Below are 21,555 nucleotides of genomic sequence, written 5' to 3' on the forward strand. Positions count from 1 at the left end.
ACAATACATAATGTTACAAAATAATAATTATAGAACGTCAAAATTAATTTCATCGACCAATCATATTATAAATACGTATTTATAGTAAATAACAACGCAGTGTTTTTAAAACATATCATTTGTATTTGTCTTCATCGTTTTATGGTCAAGGTAAGTTGCTAGTCTGCCTACCTATTTCAAATACAAAATAAATAAATACAATAAGGAGAGATCTATACGAGAGATCTAAACGATCCTCTGTCTACTTTAGGCGTAAAGTGTCTTTCTATCACCATTAGTATAATTTAAATATTCCATTTTTTGTAATCAGTTTTATCAACAAAAGTATAATGTAGATCATGAGTTACAAGGCTTTTTGAGTTAATTTATAAATATGTGAATTGCACAAAAAGTTTTCCAAAAGTAAGAGAATTAAAAAAAAAAGTCTGTCTTCTGACACACCATGGTATCATTTCTAATTTCTATTTGAAATTATGAACAACGTAAAAGGGATTGCTAGGTAGCAAAACAACTCAAACTCGGTAAGTAAATATATTTTTTTATTTATTCAAAACTGATATTACATATACAACTCCAGTAGTAAGAGTTCATAAAGGAAAGCCGGTAAAATGTTACCATTTCAAGCCAGAAGCCGCTATTAAACATAACTCTTTTTTTATGAAATATGGTTGTAGCCTTACGGTTCGCATATTGGGCGCGGCACGTTAACCCCATTTTTATTTTTGACGAATATTTATGTTAAAATGATATTTATGCGGTGTTTATCGGCCCACGGTGGACGGGGAAATATGTCAGTCCCGTGCGTATTATAAATTTTAGCGCGAATATTAATGTTTATATTTTGCTGAATTCCGTTAGGTTTTCAATAAACATAAATATTAGAGGAATCTGAATAATAAATATTGAATATCAATGTATTTGATAAATATGGAACTCTTATATGACAATATCATGCGATATACTTCACTGCCGAACCGGCTTGAAATCCAGATAAAACTAATGAAATGTTTTCCTGTATATGAACTTTCTGTAGCTGTTTAGATTTTGAAAAAAATGGTAGTATTTACATTATTGAATTTTGTAAAGCAAGTGAATACGCTGATCGTTGACGGATTGGCTACCGTTTATCATCACACTGTCATCAGTGAGGAAACAGAGTGTATAATAAGTTTGTGCATTATCTCTGATTATGGCTATCGTGGTCAAAATTAAGTCAGAAAGTCATATACATTAAATAACGCTAGATATGAATAACTGAAAACTTATACCAATAGTAAGTGAACTACAAATATTCTTTTAACAAATTACGATTCTTTGCCGCCATTAGCCCTGAAGGGTTCCAAAAACAAATGCTCTGCAATATACGTTTGAAAACGGGGAATTGAGATAAAATATCTGCTCTCTCAGAGAACTATTTATTTCTATAGCCCAGGATAAAGTATCGAGTGGCGTTTAATCTTCCCCGGAGACCCGTTTATGGAAGATACGCTACGCATTAGAGAGCGTTCCTGCACAAGAGCTCTTAGAAGAAATAAAGAAAACTTCATGCATAAAAATGATACAAATTCTTTCTCATGTAATTCAATTCTGTTAAAAAAATTACAATAATTATACAAAATAATGTAAATGTTTTCTGCCCTAGTCCAAATTTCGAAATAATTCGTCGGCAGGTACCAAAGCCGCTTTGAAGTCAGGAAATTTTTCAGAAGATTTTTTGTCTGAAATCTCAATGTTCGTTTCGTTTATTTTATTTTTCTCGTCGAAAATATTGTTTTAAGCGACGATCTGTTCAGGCATCACATTAAAGACATTTAAAGAGCGTAAGCTTTTATGACGGAAAGCATTCGCGAAATATTTTATAATGATGTTGTCATAACAATCAGACGTAAATATTAAACCTCCGCAGACCAACAGCCCCATTTTTTATTTTTATGTCTTCAAATCAAATTTTTCTTCGTTCAAGCGTTAAATATACAATTTGAGATATGAATGATTATTTTGTGCTGATAGAAGAAACTTCAGGAGCATTTTTAGTCGGCGTGGTCTTCAATTAAAACACTTTTATTTCAATCGTGATCAGTTTATAAAAATCAAAAGGCATGGAGAGTTACATGAAATTATGTGCACTCGTAACAAAGATACGTCTCTCTAAATAAAGCCAGGAACATTTGCCTTAAAAGCTTAGTAAACATAAAAGATGAACAGAATTGGAGGAAACGCAATAGTGGCCTCGTTAACATGAATACCCCATTATTAAGGTTGGGCCTTTTTTTCGATTAAAGTAAATCTCGGCGAAACATTGTGACGTTTCGAGCCTCAGTTAATGACCCTCAGAGCTCGAGTGGTAATGAAGCTGAGATTTATTTCGTTTAAAAACCCATCAAAAACCACTCTTCAGCTTGCTCCCGCTTAGACCGTTCAAACGTTGTTATGATAAAACCTTTCATTGGAAATATAAGTCCGACTTTAAAATCCACGCGGTCGAAATCCTCAGCGAAAATGTCAAGTCAAGCGAAATTCAATTTGACTTATCTTGTTTTCATTTAGCGACATACTGCTGTATTACTTACTTATAAATATATTTAGAATTTAAAAGTAAAATGTATAGGTACTTTTATTTTTAAATCTAAAAATATAAAATTAATTTACATGAAAGAAAATATTGTGACAAACAAAATCTGCATAAGTCGTACGAGGTTCTGTCATGGGTGTATTTCTTAAGCCGTATTTATAGATAATTAATTATTTGGCAGTGGAACTGGTTTTAAGCCTTAATTAGTAACTTTCTCTTTATGTATACTATATAAATAAAACCAAAAAATAAAACTTTTTATAGTTTAATCACCATAAACTGGAGATACAACTTTTTCATTGTAATTGGGTAGACCTAAATTATCTGAAACGATAAAACGGCACTAGGAATAAATAAAACCAAGAAGATGTAATTCGTAGTCCGGTCGCCATACCCACGAAAACCTTAACAAACTCTTGTAAACAAGGTCCGCGATTTGGATTAGCACACATATTTCATTCTCACGTAACATGTTTCCCTAGTATAACCGTGGCGTGGGATAAGATGCGTCAGTTGGCCGTCAGATCTAGGGATAAGGGAGACAGAGAGAAATGGAGGCTCCCGGGTGAGTTTACGATAAATAAGGAAAAAAATTAGATTAATGTAAAACGTTAATCCACGTAAGATTTCGGTGCACACCATTTTCTAACATTGCAGACATTATAACGAATTATTATACTAATTATACAAAATTAATATGTAAGTTTATTATTTTGAAAATCTTAAAAAATCCAATAGAATTGCAAAATAAATAATCTTGTCTTTTTACGAACGGAATATTATATGATTATGATAAATCTTATTTTTTTCTGTAAATGAACTAAAATCATCTGATGGATAAAACGATGGAAAAGCATTGATTCTATCCTAAAAAAAAACCTGTCGTATGAAGAAAAACCCCATTGGAGTACCTAAAAGCAAAATTTATCATCCCTCGACAACATTGTTTTCGTGGATGTCCAAGTAAGACGGCCATGAAGAAGGTCCGTTATGTTTAGGCTTACATTTGACCGCCCGTATTTGAATAAGAATTGCCAATAAGAAAGCGGAAATCGGTTAAATTGTCCTTCTGAAAATGGTCCTGCTTGCCTGGTAGCGATCGGAGCGTCCGCTTTTTGGTATTAGTGGAAATAAAATAAAGCATATTCTTCTGCATTTTCTAAAAAAATATTCAAAAATCTTTTCAGCTACCTTAAATAATAAACTTAAACGAAAATAATCTTAAATTTTAATTGCTTAATAAATAAGAGTTTATAATAATGATCTCCAATAAAATATCATTTTGTATTAATTACTTAATTAATCTAACAAAACGACGCTTATGGTTTGGATAATCGATTGTTCAGAGATTATCTGTCCAGATCTACGAAATTAAGGGATTTAATTGTCTCAGGATTATACACACTTCAATTTCAACACAATGTATTATTTATAATTGAATCTTTCATTGATTTCTCGAATGGGGTCTAAGAAATTTAAATCATTTAAGCCAAGAAAGTGTATGTAAAGAACAATGTTTCAGGGTTATAAATTCTAAGAGTAAAAAAAACATTAAAACGTAAACGTGAAAAAGTCTAATAAAAATTTAAAGACTTGCACCTCTTCTCGTAGTCAAGTAAGTACCCAGAATTTAGGATCTAGGGGGAAGTAAACGAAGGCAGGCCATCACAACATGATTAATTACCATGAATGCTAATAAGATTGAGTTAATCATGGTTACAGCAGATGGCTGAGTAATTTGCATATCATCAGTTCGCGTTGTCGTGTGTCATGGCTTATGAAAACAGAGCAAGTAAAACAGCGAAGAGTAAAATAAGAGCCCCATTGCCTCCGCTCAGTTTCAAAAGATTAGAATCCAATTCCACCACGCTGTTCCGATGCAAATTTTTGGACGTATATGGCAGATTTTCATCCATCAAGTGATTTTACTCGCGTTGCACGGTCAGGGTCATGAATAAAATAATAGTAAAAAAAAATACAAAATATACATCTAAGTTGATAAAATTCATGCGACAATGTCATCTAAATATTTAAACGTCATATATACGAGTTCATTGAAAAGCTCATTAAAATGATAACAAACCGCCAGTAGCTTCTAAGCATCCAAAGTATTCAAAATTATGGAACCCACCTTGAAAAAAACTTTATTGTCATTAATGTTCAGTACATTTCGTTACAAAATATTACATAGCATACAATATTACACACATATACACCTGAATACAGCGGAAATATACGTCAAAACGAAGACCTCTATTTTCATATGTCAAATGCTTCACAACCGACGGGCAATGGTTTTAATGTCTTGATGAGTGTTTGGTGTTGAGTGATTAACTACAGATGGAAAGAGCCACAGGCGAAAAACATCGAGACAGGAGCTGACAGATCTAAATTCGAGATTAAAAAAAATAACAAGCATTAAGCTGGAGTGTACACAGCAAGAAATATCAATGAAGCAGGAGTTTTTATTGATAGTTTTTGTTTTTGGGGATTTTTTCTTTTTCCACGAGAAACGAAAACACCCGTCTATACACAGAAATAGAAAAACTTTATCCGTCTGATAAAGGGGAAAAAAACAATCGTAGTTTGTTAAGGCGAAGGGATCCTGGAAATTTTTGGCAATCTTTAGAAATTAGTCAGTGGGGTATCACGGTACTACTAGGTATATACGGAAAATACAATATGAATTGTAAACAATTACAAGTGCGACAACGGGAAAAGGCATCCGTCGATATTGGAAATCTGGTAAAAAGACGATTCGTAATTAATTGAAAAAATACTATCAACAATAGTCATAAATAACAGTAAATGACAAGAAGCAAGTGAATAATTAGTATTAAGAAAAATGTATGTATGTATTTACATACAGCGTTAATCATTAACGAAATCATATACATATTACGCAAGCAACAAACTTTTAAACAGGTATGAATATAATAACGATAGGAAGCTGGAGGTAAGTTAGAGAAGCCGCCGTGAAATCCATTATCGAAATGTTTTAATTAGTGCCATTTAGGCGCGGTCGTCCCCACTGTACTATAAATTACCCAGTATTAGCTCACGGCGAGTTTTAATTAGTTCACGCCTCCACAGTTGAGAAAAATCTTTAACGGCTTACTCGATTTATTTCATGTGTGCGGTATACCTACCATGGATTTATGTTGTTTACAAATCAATATTCAATTTACAAAATGTGTTTAAAATTAAAGTGTATTTTGATAAAAAAATTAATATCTTTACAGTGAAGCAGTTTCTACTCCGGCTACTACTCCGTCTTTTTGGTTCGTCTGTGTAGAATTTATTTAACTTACCATAACTGTTTTTTTTTCACACAAGAAACTGCATATAGGTTTTATGAATATTTCATATTAGCTTTCAGTTAAACATTACAAAGCAAAGTCACCTCATTTCTTACTATAGAACGAAGAAGATGGATCTAATTTAATAAGAACCTTTATTTGTTATGCTGATTATATATGTCAATCAAAATTGTTAAGATCTCGACAGGCGAGCTGCACCGAGGACGCGACTCGAGGCGTTCGTTTATTTATTAAACTGTCACTATTACTCCGTCGTTACTCTTCATTTGGTCTAAATTATTGTCTGGGGGACATCAGGTGGTTCCCCGAGGCGGACTTATTAAATTCTGAGACAATTCGATTCCAAACTCCCCTCGTTACAAACTTGCTCCGTGCGCTCGGATCGTTCGGTTTTCCTGTTTTCATGTATTATAAGTTTATTAGGAACTTTACTTCGAGATAACTTGAAATTCGCCTTTCTTTACATAAACGTATTACAGTGATTTTGTTTATTTGCAGTAATGTAACATTTATTTAAGTGTTTTATTTACAATTATTGAACTTCTCGCACAGAGCATTGTGGAAAGTACCATAAAGGAAGGTGTTTTTCCAATATAAAATTAAAATACACAACTATCGTAACATGTGTGTAATAGAAGTTGTCGCTCGCAGCTTCGCTCGCGTCTTAGGGATTGGTTGTGACGTGTTGAGCATAAAAAGTAGTCCTTCCTTGGACTTCATGTTTGCTTCATACCAAGTTTTATCAGATTCGGTTCATTGGTTTAGTAGAGAAAGAGCGACAGACAGACAGAGTTACTTTCGCAATTATAATATTTGTATATAGATAGCATAGATTACGGCACCCAGTGCTTTATAAATTGAATATTTAATGAAAGACTCATTAGAGTCCATTTATCAATCATCGTAGCTTACACGTAAAAGGTATTGCTCACTAGAACCTGACGTCAAACTTCTTCACTTCAATGGAACGGTGCGGCTTGGAGATTGAAATTTTGATACAACGCCGTTTTGCGAACTTTGTTCGTATTCGAATCGAATTTAATTTCGATGAGTTCCATTCCGATCGTCGGAATTTCCTAATAATTCTTCTGTAATAGCTCTTTTATGAAATAGTTGCGAGAGCTTTTTGCGTTCAACGGCTTTGAAACTCTTTATAGGATTTCTGATGCGATTTATGGGCCAGTTTTTAATTTAAAATTTAATAAAAATGAAGTAAGTATCATTGATGGTAACACGCAAAGAATTGTTGGTTACAATTATATTATGTCTTCTCTTTCTCTCCATTTGTGATTACAAAAAAAAAAAATTGATTGGTTGGTTGGTAAATGATACATAAAAGTGTTTTGGGAATAAATAGCCGGCAATTTTAAATACCGCAATATCAATCAATATCGAAAAAGGTAATAAGAAAGTAAAAACTATAATAAAACACAAAAGCTCAATTCCTTTTATGGCTTCAGTAAAATAGCTGAATTTAATATCGGTACATCGAAAAGAGTAAGTTTGCGATCGAAAAATAAAATAAATACGAAGTCGATTACGTGGTGTACGTGTCTTTGAAGGTGTGAGATTGCACCTGTGCCGACACACGTGTTTCTTAAAACATATACGAACATAGAGACTGTACTGAGTTCGCCTAGAGACTATCTTGTATTTAGACTGTGCGTATTACGTTTTCAGTATACTTGCAGTATGAAATCCACAATACATTTACATAATTAAATTTAAAAAATGAAAAATCGACATGCTATCTAAACTGACACATATTCTACTGGAACGTTATTTAATTTAAGAAGGCTTATAAAGATGTTAAAAAAATAATCTCCTTAAATATAAGGGTTGAAAGTTCACGACTTTGTTTCATAAGTTTGAATGAAAATTAACATCTAATGTTAATAATATGGAAATTGGTATTTAGGCTCCTACTAATGAGATGAAGACAGCTTTTAGAAAATTAATCATTTGAGGGACGGAAACTTCAGATGAAGATTTGTCGTATACATAAACCGGATAATTTCTAGTAATATCATACAACAAACAAATATATATATATATATATATATATATATATATATATATATATATATAATTTTAAAATGTATTTTTTTATAGTTTGTTATTCGGTGTATAGATTCGCAGGCTTATGGGTGGTTTACTTATCAATTAAAGTAACGCAAAGCTCCAGTTTTGGTTTGCGAGATTAATGAATCTTACACGAATAATGAATATGATATACATTTATTATAAAAAAAGTGTATCTCTTGAAATTAACATAAAGAGAAACGATCGATATTTTTATTGGTAAGTTAAATGCTGACACATTGAGAAAAAAAAAACGATTTCTTTACTACAAAGGACTGAAATATAAAATCATACAAGTGGTCTTGTGATATTACAAACTATAAAATATATTTATAGGTAACGCGTCGGTGTCGCAAACGGTTACAACGCTGAGCGTGGCCGACTCTAGCGAGACGATGAATTCAATATCGGTACGCCGACGCAAGCGATGAGATTGTAATCGGAAAAATAAATATCTAGAAATATATAACACGACCTTATTTTTAAAATGAGCACACTGGTATGATTGATTAATTAACGCTGAAGGTTTTTCATAACTACAAGCAGCTCATTTAAATGTAACAAATGAAACTTATTATGCGTAACTGAAAAACTAATTAGAATCAGTATATATTAAACTCAAACAGAACATATGAAATAATATACACCCAAGTGCTGATATTCCTATAAAACCATTTTCTTAACGGAAGTTCTTATAATTAGTATAAATGGTTTGTGAGGGTTCACACTAATTCACACTGGAAAAAAATGGCAGAATGACTTTTTTATGTCACGTAGGTAGGCGGATTGATGAATGGACCAAATAGACATTGCGGAAAGAAATATTAATCATTATGAAATATTATTTTGGTTAGTGTTCCTTTTAACTGATGATCGCAATCAAAACGCTATTGTATTGTTTGGCGTTATCCTAGCGCTTTTGTTAAAATCGAATAAACAAAATTAATCATTTAAATGTATTTAAAGCCTTAATCTTAAAACTATTTATAATAAATAAATATTAATAAAACAAGGTTCTTAGTAAGTACTAACAATAACTCTATTATATATCACTTATATAGGCGTTATTTATTATAATATATAGACATATTATGTAGGACAACAGCCTTTGCAATAAACCAGGCTTGCACACATGCGGAAATAACATTACATAAGTCCAGATATTCGATCGGAACTCAATATACTTTAAGAAATATTGGAATACTATAACCTCTTAGAACATATTAGTACACTGTACTAAATTGCTAACACGTGCCACAAGTATTTACCTTTACACGAGGAATACCGAGCAACATAACATTCACATGAGACCTAAATCTTAACATTCATGACACCATACAGTACATATAATCTTTGATATAAACATATGTCATTGCTCAAGCCAAAATAACAAGACTAAAGTCTTATTATTTTGGCTTTAATTTAATATTTATATATTTATATTATCAGGAGTCGAGATGGCCCAGTGGTTAGAACGCGTGCATCTTAACCGATGATTGCGGGTTCAAACCCAGGCGAGCACCACTGATTCATGTGCTTAATTTGTCTTTATAATGCATCTCGTGCTCAGCGGTGAAGGAAAACATCGTGAGGAAACCTGCATATGACAAATTTCATAGAAATTCTGCCACATGTGCATTCCACCAACCCGCATTGGAACAGCGTGGTGGAATATGTTCCAAACCTTCTCCTCAAAGGGAGAGGAGGCCTTTAGCCCAGCAGTGGGAATTTACAGGCTGTTGTTGTTGTTGTTGTTGATTTATATATTTGTTAAATTACATTGCACAGTCTCACCTTTCTATACATATAAAAATATGGTTAAATTTGTGTTACAAATTAAGTCAGAGTATGCTGAATTGCTTAAGAGGCAACAGCACTTGCTTTAGAATTGTGACTGTACGAGGTATGTACTGTTAGCATTTTACTACCTACATCAGGTTTAGAAACAAAATAGATGAATAAAATCCACTGGCAATTAAGATACTCACTAACTTACACAGTAAATTTTAAAATAGAACGGAGCAATTCTATTATCATAGAAAACATTGCTCTTTTAATGTTAGAGTAACTAAGGGAACTTCATTGTACTTAAGTATTGTACATCTTATTTATTACTAGCGCAAGCTGATTTTTGCCCCAGTTATTATGGGGTGACAGCAGCACGTAGAGGATCGGTTGTGGTCGTATTTTGAAAAGCTCCAGCTATAGACATGCAGAAAATTAAAGAGGATTCATAATTGCAATTGAACAAAAAAGAAAACACTTTAGATAATGGAAAAAAGTGCGAACAGACGTTGTCAGTTTACAATGGGATTAAATAAAAACAAACCCTGCCATAGGTTTCGAAACTTGTAAAAATGTGTTGAATAAATGCGAAGTTTAATGTGCCATCCACTAGTACTCTATTATTGGAGTATTAAATATCAGTAGAGGAAAGGCACGTCTGCTTAATATACGATGTGAGACCAATGCGTTACAATATAAATTTGAAGTAACAACTAAACTAAAGTAAGTATTTGGCTCCATACTGGTCAAACCTGATTACACAACTTGCATTGAAAGTAAGATTATACGTCATGTATTTGGAAATCATTATAATACGAAAGGCGTGTGGTACAAGTTTTGCGTGTTTTGTTTCAACGGGGGCGTAGCTCAGATGGTAGAGCGCTCGCTTAGCATGCGAGAGGTACCGGGATCGATACCCGGCGCCTCCAATCAGAACTTTTTTAGTTTTCAATTTGGATTCACTGATTTTAATAAATCATTTCCAATTATTTGGATCTACTGTTTTGATGAATGAACATATACATTACTTCACTATAATAACTGAATTGTTAAAGTCTTATAAATTTAAAGTATATTTTGAAGATGTGAACAATTTACTTAATTATAATCGTAATTAAAAACTTGAAATAACCCTCCTAATCTCAATAAAAGCTTGGAGTACAGTACTTTACCGTAATACATTTTCTAAGCTGGCAGCTGACTTGAATCTAATTTTCGCGACACTTATAAGCCGTAACTGAAGGGATGGAAATTAATGTTGTATCGCGTTGAAAAAAACGTTTAAACTTCATTCGTAAATTAATATCTGTACATATATACACATATATGAATTTAAGTTATTATATACTGTTATATACTGATTAGTTGGTGGTGTTGTGTTGTATTCCGATGAAATCAGTGAATAGGCCAGTGCAACCAAGAGACATAAAAACTCAGTTCCGAAGTTTGGCAGCGCATTCAAGATATACAGGTTATATAAACCATAAATACCTATTGGTAATAGTGACCACTTACCATAAAGTGGCCTATTTGCTCGTGCGTCTACCTATATCACATAAATATTTAAGAATTAATAAATATGTAAACTTCCACAGACATTCTTGCACTTAATTTGTCAATCACATCTGCACGTCTAAAGTCGAATAAAGGCATTACGCCTGTCAGAGACAGGCGTAATGCCTTAAAAAAATAAAGATTTTATCCTTCAAAAACTGGCATGTTTAACAATTGGTTAGTCAATTTACCCTTTACTTAGTTTAACTTGACATGGTATGTATAAATTACTAATGCATAAGTTTGTACGTGTTATAGTTCCAGCTGATATAAACAGCTTGTTTAATTTTGTAATGAATGACTTACGTATTGCTCTAATTATAAGGCAAAATATAAAACGTGATAAAACTATAAATATGCAAGTGAAAGAGCGCTGTATTATTCGTTTCTATTTGCGAGGCATTCGTATTGGTGCCAAGAATTTCATCGAAAGTACTAACGGGGGCGTAGCTCAGATGGTAGAGCGCTCGCTTAGCATGCGAGAGGTACCGGGATCGATACCCGGCGCCTCCAATTAGAACATTTTTTTAAAATAACATAATGGTTTGCTAAAGTTCCCACTGCATTATGATAAGCAAATAAAATATATCGTGGTATATTTTTTTATTTTGTGCTCATTGCCAAGTCACTATACTTAGTATGTAAAGAAAACTATTGATACAATTACTAAATTTTGATTTATAACTACAAAATAATTTGAATAGGACTTGGCTTCTATGAAATCTCAAAACTTTTTACGATGGAAAGACTGCATCGAGAGACTAGGCATTTTTATACATTTAAAGTTTTTGGTGCGATTTCATATGTTATGACAACAGAGATTTATTTTTAAAGTGTAACTAATTATTTGGTAGTTATTAAATTCAGGTCGATATCACTTCCAAGGATGTCTGACCATGTGAGTGTGTATGTGTAAATACATTTTAGTCGTACGATTTCTAAAGAATGAATTAACCGATTGAAATACTCAACACAACATTCGGTAGGGTTTATTGAGACTTAGATCTGATCTGATTTGTGAGCTGAATAGTAGCAGCTGTTCCGAAAATATTCTACAAAATTAAAAAAAATGGTTATATAAAAGTTACATCAAAAATTTCAATTTTACTGATATTTTTAACGAGTTAGCTGCATCGAATGCCGGAAACTGCAGCGAAATCAAACGACCCCTTTGAAAGATATCTCGTTTCAAAATTAAAAAAAAATAAAATCTCTTCAACAAAGCTCTCTAACAACAACAAAAATATTCATTTCATATTTACGATATGATGGTTTCATATTATAGTAAAAAACAAATTCCAATATCAAAATAAAAATCGCCTAAAAAACGAAAACCCTCTTTTAGTTAGTTATTATAAAAATATTCATATATGCATGTAAAAAACATGATCCGAAAACAAAACACTGTGAAATTTATATCAAAGCAAATACGATATAAATTACAACATACGTCAAACAATAGCCACTACAAACACAAGAACTCGATAGCGTTAAAGGGAGAATAATACCGGCATAGGATATTCATTAGTGTGCTCTCCAATTAGTTCGGTTATAGAACTGTGTGTATAATCCGTTGTTTATTATTTCCTGGCGTATATCTGGGTCAATTACCTGTAGGGCTCTGCGTGTTAGACATATGAGATTACCATCACATATATTGGATACGAATGTACATTATTGTTTTCGTTCTGATGTTTTTTTTTTTTGTAATTTAATTAAGTGTGTAATGTACACGTCCACTTAAAGAAATATTTATCATTCCTTACATCACCAATGTTATCCTTTGGGAATTAGCATGTTATATCCGTTGTGCCTCTGGTTACACTGAATCACTCGCCCTTCCAAAACCAAAACACAACCACATACATATAGTACTAATAGTGTTGGTTGTCACGTGTCAGGCAAAGAAAGTAGCCTATGTCTTTTCTTAAAGTTTAAGTTAGCATCATACCAAATTTTATAAAATTCGGTTCAGCAGTTTGGTCGAGAAAGAACGGCAGAGAGACAGAGTTAATTTCACATTTATAATATTAATATAGAAATATATATTGCTGTTCGGTGGGAGAATATATGATGAGTGGGGTAACCCACCCAGGCGGGGTACAAAGCCCATTATTGTTTTCGTTGTTTGTTAGTGAATACATTAGTGATTTTGATCTACATATAGGGGGGATCAACATGGCTTATATTAATCATGAGTTTCGGATAGAAACGTTGATTTAGAGATTGATTGATAAAAATGTATCTGGAATATATTTCCGTGTAGAAAATGATTTTGTTAGGAGATAAGCGCATTGAAAGATGGATTCAGCAAGGCATCGTAATTATGCTCCCCAAAAATTCAATAGTTTCGCATGTAGCGTGCGGAGTTGCGAGAAAGTAATTATAACATCTGAATATTCTGAATCTATAGTGATAGTAATAAGAGAAAATATTAGTTCTGTTGGTTTTGGAAGAACTGAGGGCTAATCTGATTAACACAGAGATTATGTAGCTATAAGATAGTTGAGAAAAAAGGTTAATTCATTTTGAAATCATTTATATTTTAAGACAAACTGATTTTTTTTGGCGACGGCAGATTTTTTTTTGTAAGGAATTCAAAGATCGAAAAAATGACTACAAATAAAAGGATTTACCATAGTCTGAGAACATAAAATGCCATTATAATATTTTCAGCGGGGTCAACAAATTTTAAAGATGTTCACAAAATAATAAATACTTTCGTTAGTAGGTACTGTAGTAAAAATTAATAAATAAAAAATAAACCGGAACTATTCATATCAAGCAAATATCGGTTACAGTTAAGGTACAGCTTTATGCAAACACCATCTGCATAGATACTTACTACCAACTCACCGTATCTTTTACCACTAAACAGCAATAGTTAGGTTTTCGGTTTAAAGGGTAAGATGAACCAGTGTAACTAATACGGCGAGGGACATGATAACTCAGTCTTCAAGGTTGGTGGCCAATTGCAGATGTATGGAATCGTAAATGCCACATCATGTCAAATTTCCTAACTGCCTATCTATATTGAAAAAATTTTTTTAGAAATTCAACTTAATAATTAATTGTCCGAGTTTTTTTTTTGAGATTTTAATTTTATATAATTCTAAAGAAGTTCACTTCAAAAAGCTCTGTAATGAAGAAGTTTGAGAAGACCCCCTCGTATCCTATGTACTAAAGACTCATTTTAATATTTTAAAAGGAATCTCTCTTCCAAAGAATCCGTATTCGCAGAGCTGCGAATGTAAAAATGTAATTTCTTTATTTTGGAGGAAAATATTTTGCAGTCGGCAGAGCCGGCATTGTAGAATGAAAGGCCTCTTCAGACAAAATTTTAGAACAAGTTCTTGTTTCCTTTAGGTCAGTAGATTTTTTGTTATAATATTAAAGTGAATGCTTCTTTTCTAGTTACATGGAAGCAACAATATTGAAATATTTCAAAATGGGTTGAGAACAATTTATAGTCAAAGATAAAAGTATTTATATTTTTTAATGAAATTAGTGTTAAATCGATTCTAGCTTTTTTTCTTTATTTGAAAGTCATTTTATACAGAAGCAACATATTCTTTTTGGTAATTTTAAGATTTCAGTATTTTTAGTTTTAAGTTACTTAATAGTAATTATTAATATTTTCAGAAAGTTGCATTCATAAATTTTTAATAAACTCGGTGATGAAACACATTAGGTCCACAATCCATTAGCAAACACAACCTGAAAGCATACATCTTATTTTACATTTTATAGGATATTGCATATTAAACTACAACTTACCGATCCTTTCCTGCCGGGAAAACTGAAGAATACGTCCGGACCGTTCCTGTGTGGCATCTGACGGAGCACGTTTAACAGCTTAGCGGAGTGCCTCGGCTGAAACAATATTAAGTTTTAACATATTTTACGTGCTGAGTAAATTTAAAACGGCGATAATATACTCTGGCAGTATATAACTAAACGGCACTCTCCTTTAGTGTTTAATATCGTATGCATTTTTCTTCTCTTTTGAATAAAATAATATAATGAATAAATGCCAAGGCTTGGTTTTGAATTAACAGTTTCTTATATAGAAAAAACATTATTCTTTTTATTCTCTAAAATATAATTAACAATAATATAAAGAGGCTTGCCAGCTAAAGATAATGGCCTCTGGGTTTTGTACCTAGAATCTCGGAATCTACGGCTTAATACGAGGCTTTTTAATGATGTTATATTCAGCTAACAGATTAAAACAATACACATATGTATACGTATGTAATTTAATCTGTAATGCTATCGGTAAAAATAATATGTACATACTAACAACCACCAATTTGCTTAATTGTGGACCATCATCGAACTACGAGCTAATTAATTGGAACGGTCGGTAAATGGCTGTTTACTATCAGCTAATTATGTTCGCGTTGTATCTGATCGCCCACGATAACGGTATAGATATCATTGCGATACCAAATTATGATTTTTTAAAAAGGAATACATATTTTGAAAATGAGCTGAGTTGGCCCCGTGTTTAGAACGCGTGCATCTCAACCGATGATTACGGGTTCAATTCCAGGCAAGCACCACTATATATTTGTGCTTTGTGTTTGTGTTTATAATTCATCTCGTGCTCGACGGTGAGAGAATACCTCTCGTTGTTATTGTTACCTTGATGTTATTGAAAAACTTTGTATATAATACAATTACAATTTTAAATATACTCATTTAAAACAATAAATGTAGGTAATCTATTCAATAAACGTATAAGATCCGCTCTAAATGTCTAACCTACTGCAGTCATGTCGAGCCAAGCCGAGATAAATTCCGCAGCCTCCCCCGCATTGTCTTTCTCACGTACCAAGGCATCATGAACGAGAGAAGATAGTAAAATGTGGCTTAATACGGACAGATCCCACTTTACGTACAATTAGTGAAACCACGGGCGCTTTTCAAATTTGCATCGTTATAGCAGGCGGTAATTAGCCGACAGGAACGGCTGTGTTACTTTGTGTTTATGTTTGCTTAGTGGAGCCTGACATTATTCGTTTGTTATTTTTACTTTGTTTACCTTGTGTGCGCTTTGTTCAACCGTTTGTTCAAAAGAGGAATGTTTTTCTAATTAAAGAATTTACAACCACACAGGTGAGTGGATTTCAATCTTTCTTTAAATCTAAATACAAAATATATAAGAACGGAATTTTGGTTTGCTTATAATTGTTGCTTTTACTTACCCATTTACCGTTGACAGCCTTCATAGCGTTAAACAACTGTTTCAGTTCTTTAACAGTAACGCTGTAACTAGCCAGCACCCCCAACATTTCTATCAAGAGATCTGTGAATGAAAAAAAATACAAAAGGTAGTCATAAATCTTTGATGAAATAAATGTCGGGTTTCATCTTAATAAATAACAATTCCTTGATTAAATAGCATGAACACAAATGGACCCTTTAAGAAAACAGTAATATACAACGCACCACTGTATGAATTATAGGTGATACATTTGCATAATGGAATCAGACCAGTTCTATATCCCATTACATTATTCCGTCGAAAGCCCGATACAATGTTACGCTGTTCGCTACTAAATTAGGCATTCGCAACGAATTAATAATTCAAGTGAAACATTAATCGGAATACCAAATAGGAGAGCTGATGCTCCGTCGCGGTAAATGGGGTGTAACCCACACATCTGAATATGTAGCGCTCAGTTAAACTTGCTAGGGTTCTCCGGAACTTCGTGTATGTAAATATTGTTTTATTACATTTATTGAAACTTTAATATTATCTTTGTATATAAGACACAGACAAGATATTCTCAATATGAATCTGAATCAAACATAGCCAAAATCAACATTGGTTTAAGTTTATCAAATAAGTATTTGTTATACATAAATTTTATTGTATCTGGTATCTCATAAAATTGAAGTTCAAATTATATTTCTGCAGACTACGAATGTCGTCACATTTTCATAATAAGAATGAAAACAAAGGCCCACGCAGTGCTCGAATTCAATACCAGGGCACCATGAGCAATGAAGGTATTATTTTTGAACAATCGCCGAGTTCTGACGTTCTACTGTTACAATATGAGTGTCGGCGCGCGAATGCATTTTCTGTACCACCCACACACATTTTATTAGCAATACAATAATTACTTGCCATTGAATAATTAAAGATGTAAAAATCACATCGATTTCAAAATAAAGATATAGAACTTCAAACTTGAAAAAATTCAACGTCTACTTTAAATGCGATGAAGCACGTACATTTTGTACCACTTAAATAAAAATAATAATAAGTTAATATATTTACGTATGTAGACAGTATATTTATATAATATGATTATAATTGTGATCGCGTATCGCAGTTACACCAGAGTCAAGCAAGATTTTTTTATTCTTGTATCATGAATCGGTTTATAAATTAATTACAGTTCATCTTTTGTTTTAAAAATACATTTTCTGGAAGTTCATTAGCTGGATAAACATTGTCTTCCCTGCAGAGTTTTTCATTTATCATGTTCCATCCTTGATTCAAAAACAACATAGTCTGAGAGAGCGGAGGCTTGTTGAATGTATTGTTTTGTAATTTGGTTGACCTTTTATTAAAAAAAGCTATGAATAATTGTTTGTAAAGATCAATGTACGTAAGAAGCCCTGACTTACGCATAATTTAACGAATTAAATTAAATAAAAATAATCTATAAAATATATAGGAAATGTCAATTAAAAACTATTGAAAAGAAGAAGGATTAAAAGATGAATATTCAAAAAGCATTGTATACGCGATACCAAGTGAAATGAAAACAGCAGCAGAAGCCGCTACTGTTATTAGGCTGTCGCCTAATGGCGTCCATATTGTATTCTGGACTAATCCTGCGGCCGCGGTTAATCCCGGTAAATCGCAAAACAGACCGGGCTCGGGATTGTGCCGCGTTCGCCAAGTTAAATACAAGGGTATTATTACGACTAGCAGATACAACTGGTAAGCGCTTACGTCTCTACTTGAGAGGATTGTTGCCAGTAGGTATTATATTAATAAGCCGCGTTATGCCTGCAGTAATCGTCTAATTGCTGGCCTGATAGAAAATAATCGTTGAACGATAAAGGAAAGATACTTTAAGTGTTTCTAATGGTAGTACTTATAATTAATCGTGTTCTGTAAAAAGAGATTGTATAGTAATATCACTTTAATTCAGAATTATTAATTTAATTAATTCGTCCGTGGTTACGTTTAACTTTACCCTTATTTGGCTACGGGATAAAAATACTTGAACATAAAGTTCTTTTAATTGCTTTTTTTTCTAGATTAATAGTATTAATAATTAAAATAGTAAACAGGGAGAAGGAGTAAAGGAAGGAAGGAAGGAAGGAAGGAAGGGAGAAGGAAGGAGTGGGGCCTTACATTGAAATCCTACCACTGCGATTTATATTATTATATTTTTTTTAGAATTTTTTTTACATATGTATATCAGAACCACCCTTTAAATGCAAATCAATAAGGATGCAAAAGGTATAACTAACCTCGAATTATTTTCACGTAAAAGTATAATACAGGAATAGAATGAAACAACTTTAACAATTTGATCGGGAGATCGTTGGTGTTGTGAGGAATTCCAATGTGTGTGTTTCCTTTGTCTATAAAACCTTAAAGTGCAATATGTTCGGCACGTATTCCAAGAAAAGCGATGGTTTAAAATGTTCCTGGTCTGATAACTTTATTAATATGGTATTTGCGCTACAGTAATAAGGCTCGCTTGGAATTTTATTTTAAAATCTCGATCATTATATGCTTCCTATATGACTCTGAGGAAGCGGAGGAAATAGAAATTATGTAGTTGTATGGAGAGGTCTAACTATCTTTCAACTATCTTTTAGCCACTTTTATAATCATACTATGTCTCTTTCTGTCCGTCTGACTATCCGTCTATTGTAAATGCAAAATTTGACGTGAACCGGTTGAGTTGTCGAAGCGTGAAAGCGTAACAAACGCATACATAAAGTCTTAGTGTACTCACTAAGACTAACTAAAACTAACCGCTAAGTAGAGCGGTGAGTAATGCATATTTAGTACATTACATTAATGTAACTACTATTTTAAGAAATTATAAAAATTCAAAGTCACAATATAATTAAGTGGAACAATTTAAACATAATTTTCATATTGGAATTATGCATATCAACTCGGGCCCACATCAAACATACTGTATACGCGACGTATTGTCTTCGTCGCGGACAATAGACGCAAATTAAGTTGTATTGTTGACAAAGTATCGAGTCTGCGCTGTTTGCTATTGTTTAAAGTTAAACTCTGAATAACATGGAAAATTAATGGTACTATTGATGATTAAAACAACAACATAGTATGGCTCGATAAATCGTTACATGTATTAAGTACGTAACTTCGCTAGTCCTGCTCTGAACCCATTCGGGTCATGTCGGATTAATGAGTGTGGAATTTATGCACTTTTAAATTATACAATACCTTGTTTAAATATATATTTTTGAAAACCTGCTTGGTTATTCATATACAGAAACACGTATTTACATTATAATTACTCACATTAAGCCGTTCGCATTATAATTATATAGAAATAGCTTCAGCTTAATATTATGATCTTAGTTTAATCGTCAAAATCTTATCAATTCGTATTTAACGTAGTACTACTATTTCTATTTATCTTCACGTATACTTCACGTACGTGTATATCTTTATTTGGGACTAGCTCTGCCCACGACCTTGTACGCCTTTGAATATAACAAAAAAAATATTATTGAAGCCTAAGTTACTGCCTATTATATCAGTTATCTGCTAGTGAAAGTCCCGTCAAAATCGGTCCAGCCGTTCCAGAGATTAGCCGGAACAAACAGACAAACAGACATACTGAAAATTGTAAAAAAAATTATTTTGGTATACGTACCGAGAATAAATACGAATGCCTTGAGTAAAAAAGGATATTTTAATATTACAAACAGACTCTCCAATTTTGTTATATTTACTGTATAGATAACACTATTTCCAGAGAAGCATCTTTATATCATAAATTACTAGTCGTTACGCAGCTTTCCTCGCGTGGAATGAAAACACTCCTTAGTAGGTATCATAATATGATATTTTATAAGTTTAGATCAACAGTCTAAAATATAAGTTTTATGCTTCTAGTTCTAAACATGACAATACTTTCATACAACACTTTTCCCCCTTTTCAACCCTTTACATTTTTTTCCAATTAGAAAATAGCCTACGTCCTTTCTCAGGCTCTAGACTATTTGTGTGCCAAATTTCATATAAATCGGTCTAGTAGTTTGGGGGAATGAAAGAGAGACATACAACCAGAGTTACTTTCGCATTTATAATATTATAAGTACGGATTTACATAAATAGAAAAATAAATATATAGATATTGCATAAGTACATAATATGATATACTAGTCAGGATTGCTTGGTGTTGTAACAAAAATACTGGCAGCCCGTTTGATTTCCTGACACTCGTGGAGCAATAAGGATGCCAGTGCCAATACTATATAACTAGGATTGAAAAACGATTATTTAAGCCTACTTTTCTTAACGACACGAAAAGTTTCCAATGTGTCACAATCACATTTAATACAAGCGAAAGTAAATAAGAGCAGGAATGTCGATGGTAGATGAGCTTAATTGTATAATTGAGAACTGTAGCGAAAAAACCTGCCTGAATGCATACGTATATATACTTATATATACGCATAAAGCTTAGTCATTTCTCGTAAAGAGGACTATACTCATGATAGTTGAATTATCTAAAAGTATACCAATATTTTCACAGGGTCTCATTCAATGAGTGAACTGATTTATGAGTCGATAAAGATACAAATCCAAGCACTGTATTTATATTATTTTAAGCTATGTTGGGAGACGAGAAGCAATGGCGTTCATCAACGTTTTATCTGGATTCTTTGGGTTCAACTTTTCTATCATCGCTGTAACCAGTGACATTTGCACTTAATTATTTTAAATTGTAATGGCATGTACAAAAGCGATAAATGCCAAAAGTGAAAAGCGAGCCAAAGTTGGGTTAACAATTATTCAACATGAGAACCACTGATAAATATAGAAAAGCAGCTACGCTTCTAGAGTGACCATGAAATTCCAAATTAAACTTATAATGTACAAAAAATGCCAATTTTCCATATTATCTGTATTAACTGTACTGGTACTTAAGAAGTCAAAAGTTGATGTTCGTCTTAACAAAAGGACCTTATATATAAACGTTACGTATTAAA

The 21,555-nt window shown here is 32.6% G+C and overlaps 1 protein-coding gene and 2 non-coding genes across 10 annotated transcripts in view; 2 read left to right on the top strand and 1 right to left on the bottom strand.

The window, feature by feature from the left end:
* LOC124537775 (neurobeachin-like) overlaps positions 1-21,555 on the bottom strand; it is a 410,519-nt gene that overhangs the window by 190,068 nt on the left and 198,896 nt on the right. For all 8 annotated transcript variants that reach the window (XM_047114671.1, XM_047114669.1, XM_047114672.1 and 5 more), the window contains exons 4-5: positions 16,524-16,624; positions 15,091-15,186 (exon numbers count right to left, since the gene is read on the bottom strand). In XM_047114671.1, the coding sequence (XP_046970627.1) occupies positions 15,091-15,186; positions 16,524-16,624 (197 nt within the window). The remainder of the gene's footprint in view (positions 1-15,090; positions 15,187-16,523; positions 16,625-21,555) is intronic.
* Positions 10,616-10,688, top strand: Trnaa-agc. Its single transcript has one exon. It is a non-coding gene; the product is annotated as a tRNA-Ala (tRNA).
* Trnaa-agc lies at positions 11,754-11,826 on the top strand. The gene has a single exon. It is a non-coding gene; the product is annotated as a tRNA-Ala (tRNA).

The sequence above is a fragment of the Vanessa cardui genome, chromosome 19 (assembly GCF_905220365.1).
Source record: "Vanessa cardui chromosome 19, ilVanCard2.1, whole genome shotgun sequence".
NCBI lineage: Eukaryota > Metazoa > Arthropoda > Insecta > Lepidoptera > Nymphalidae > Vanessa > Vanessa cardui.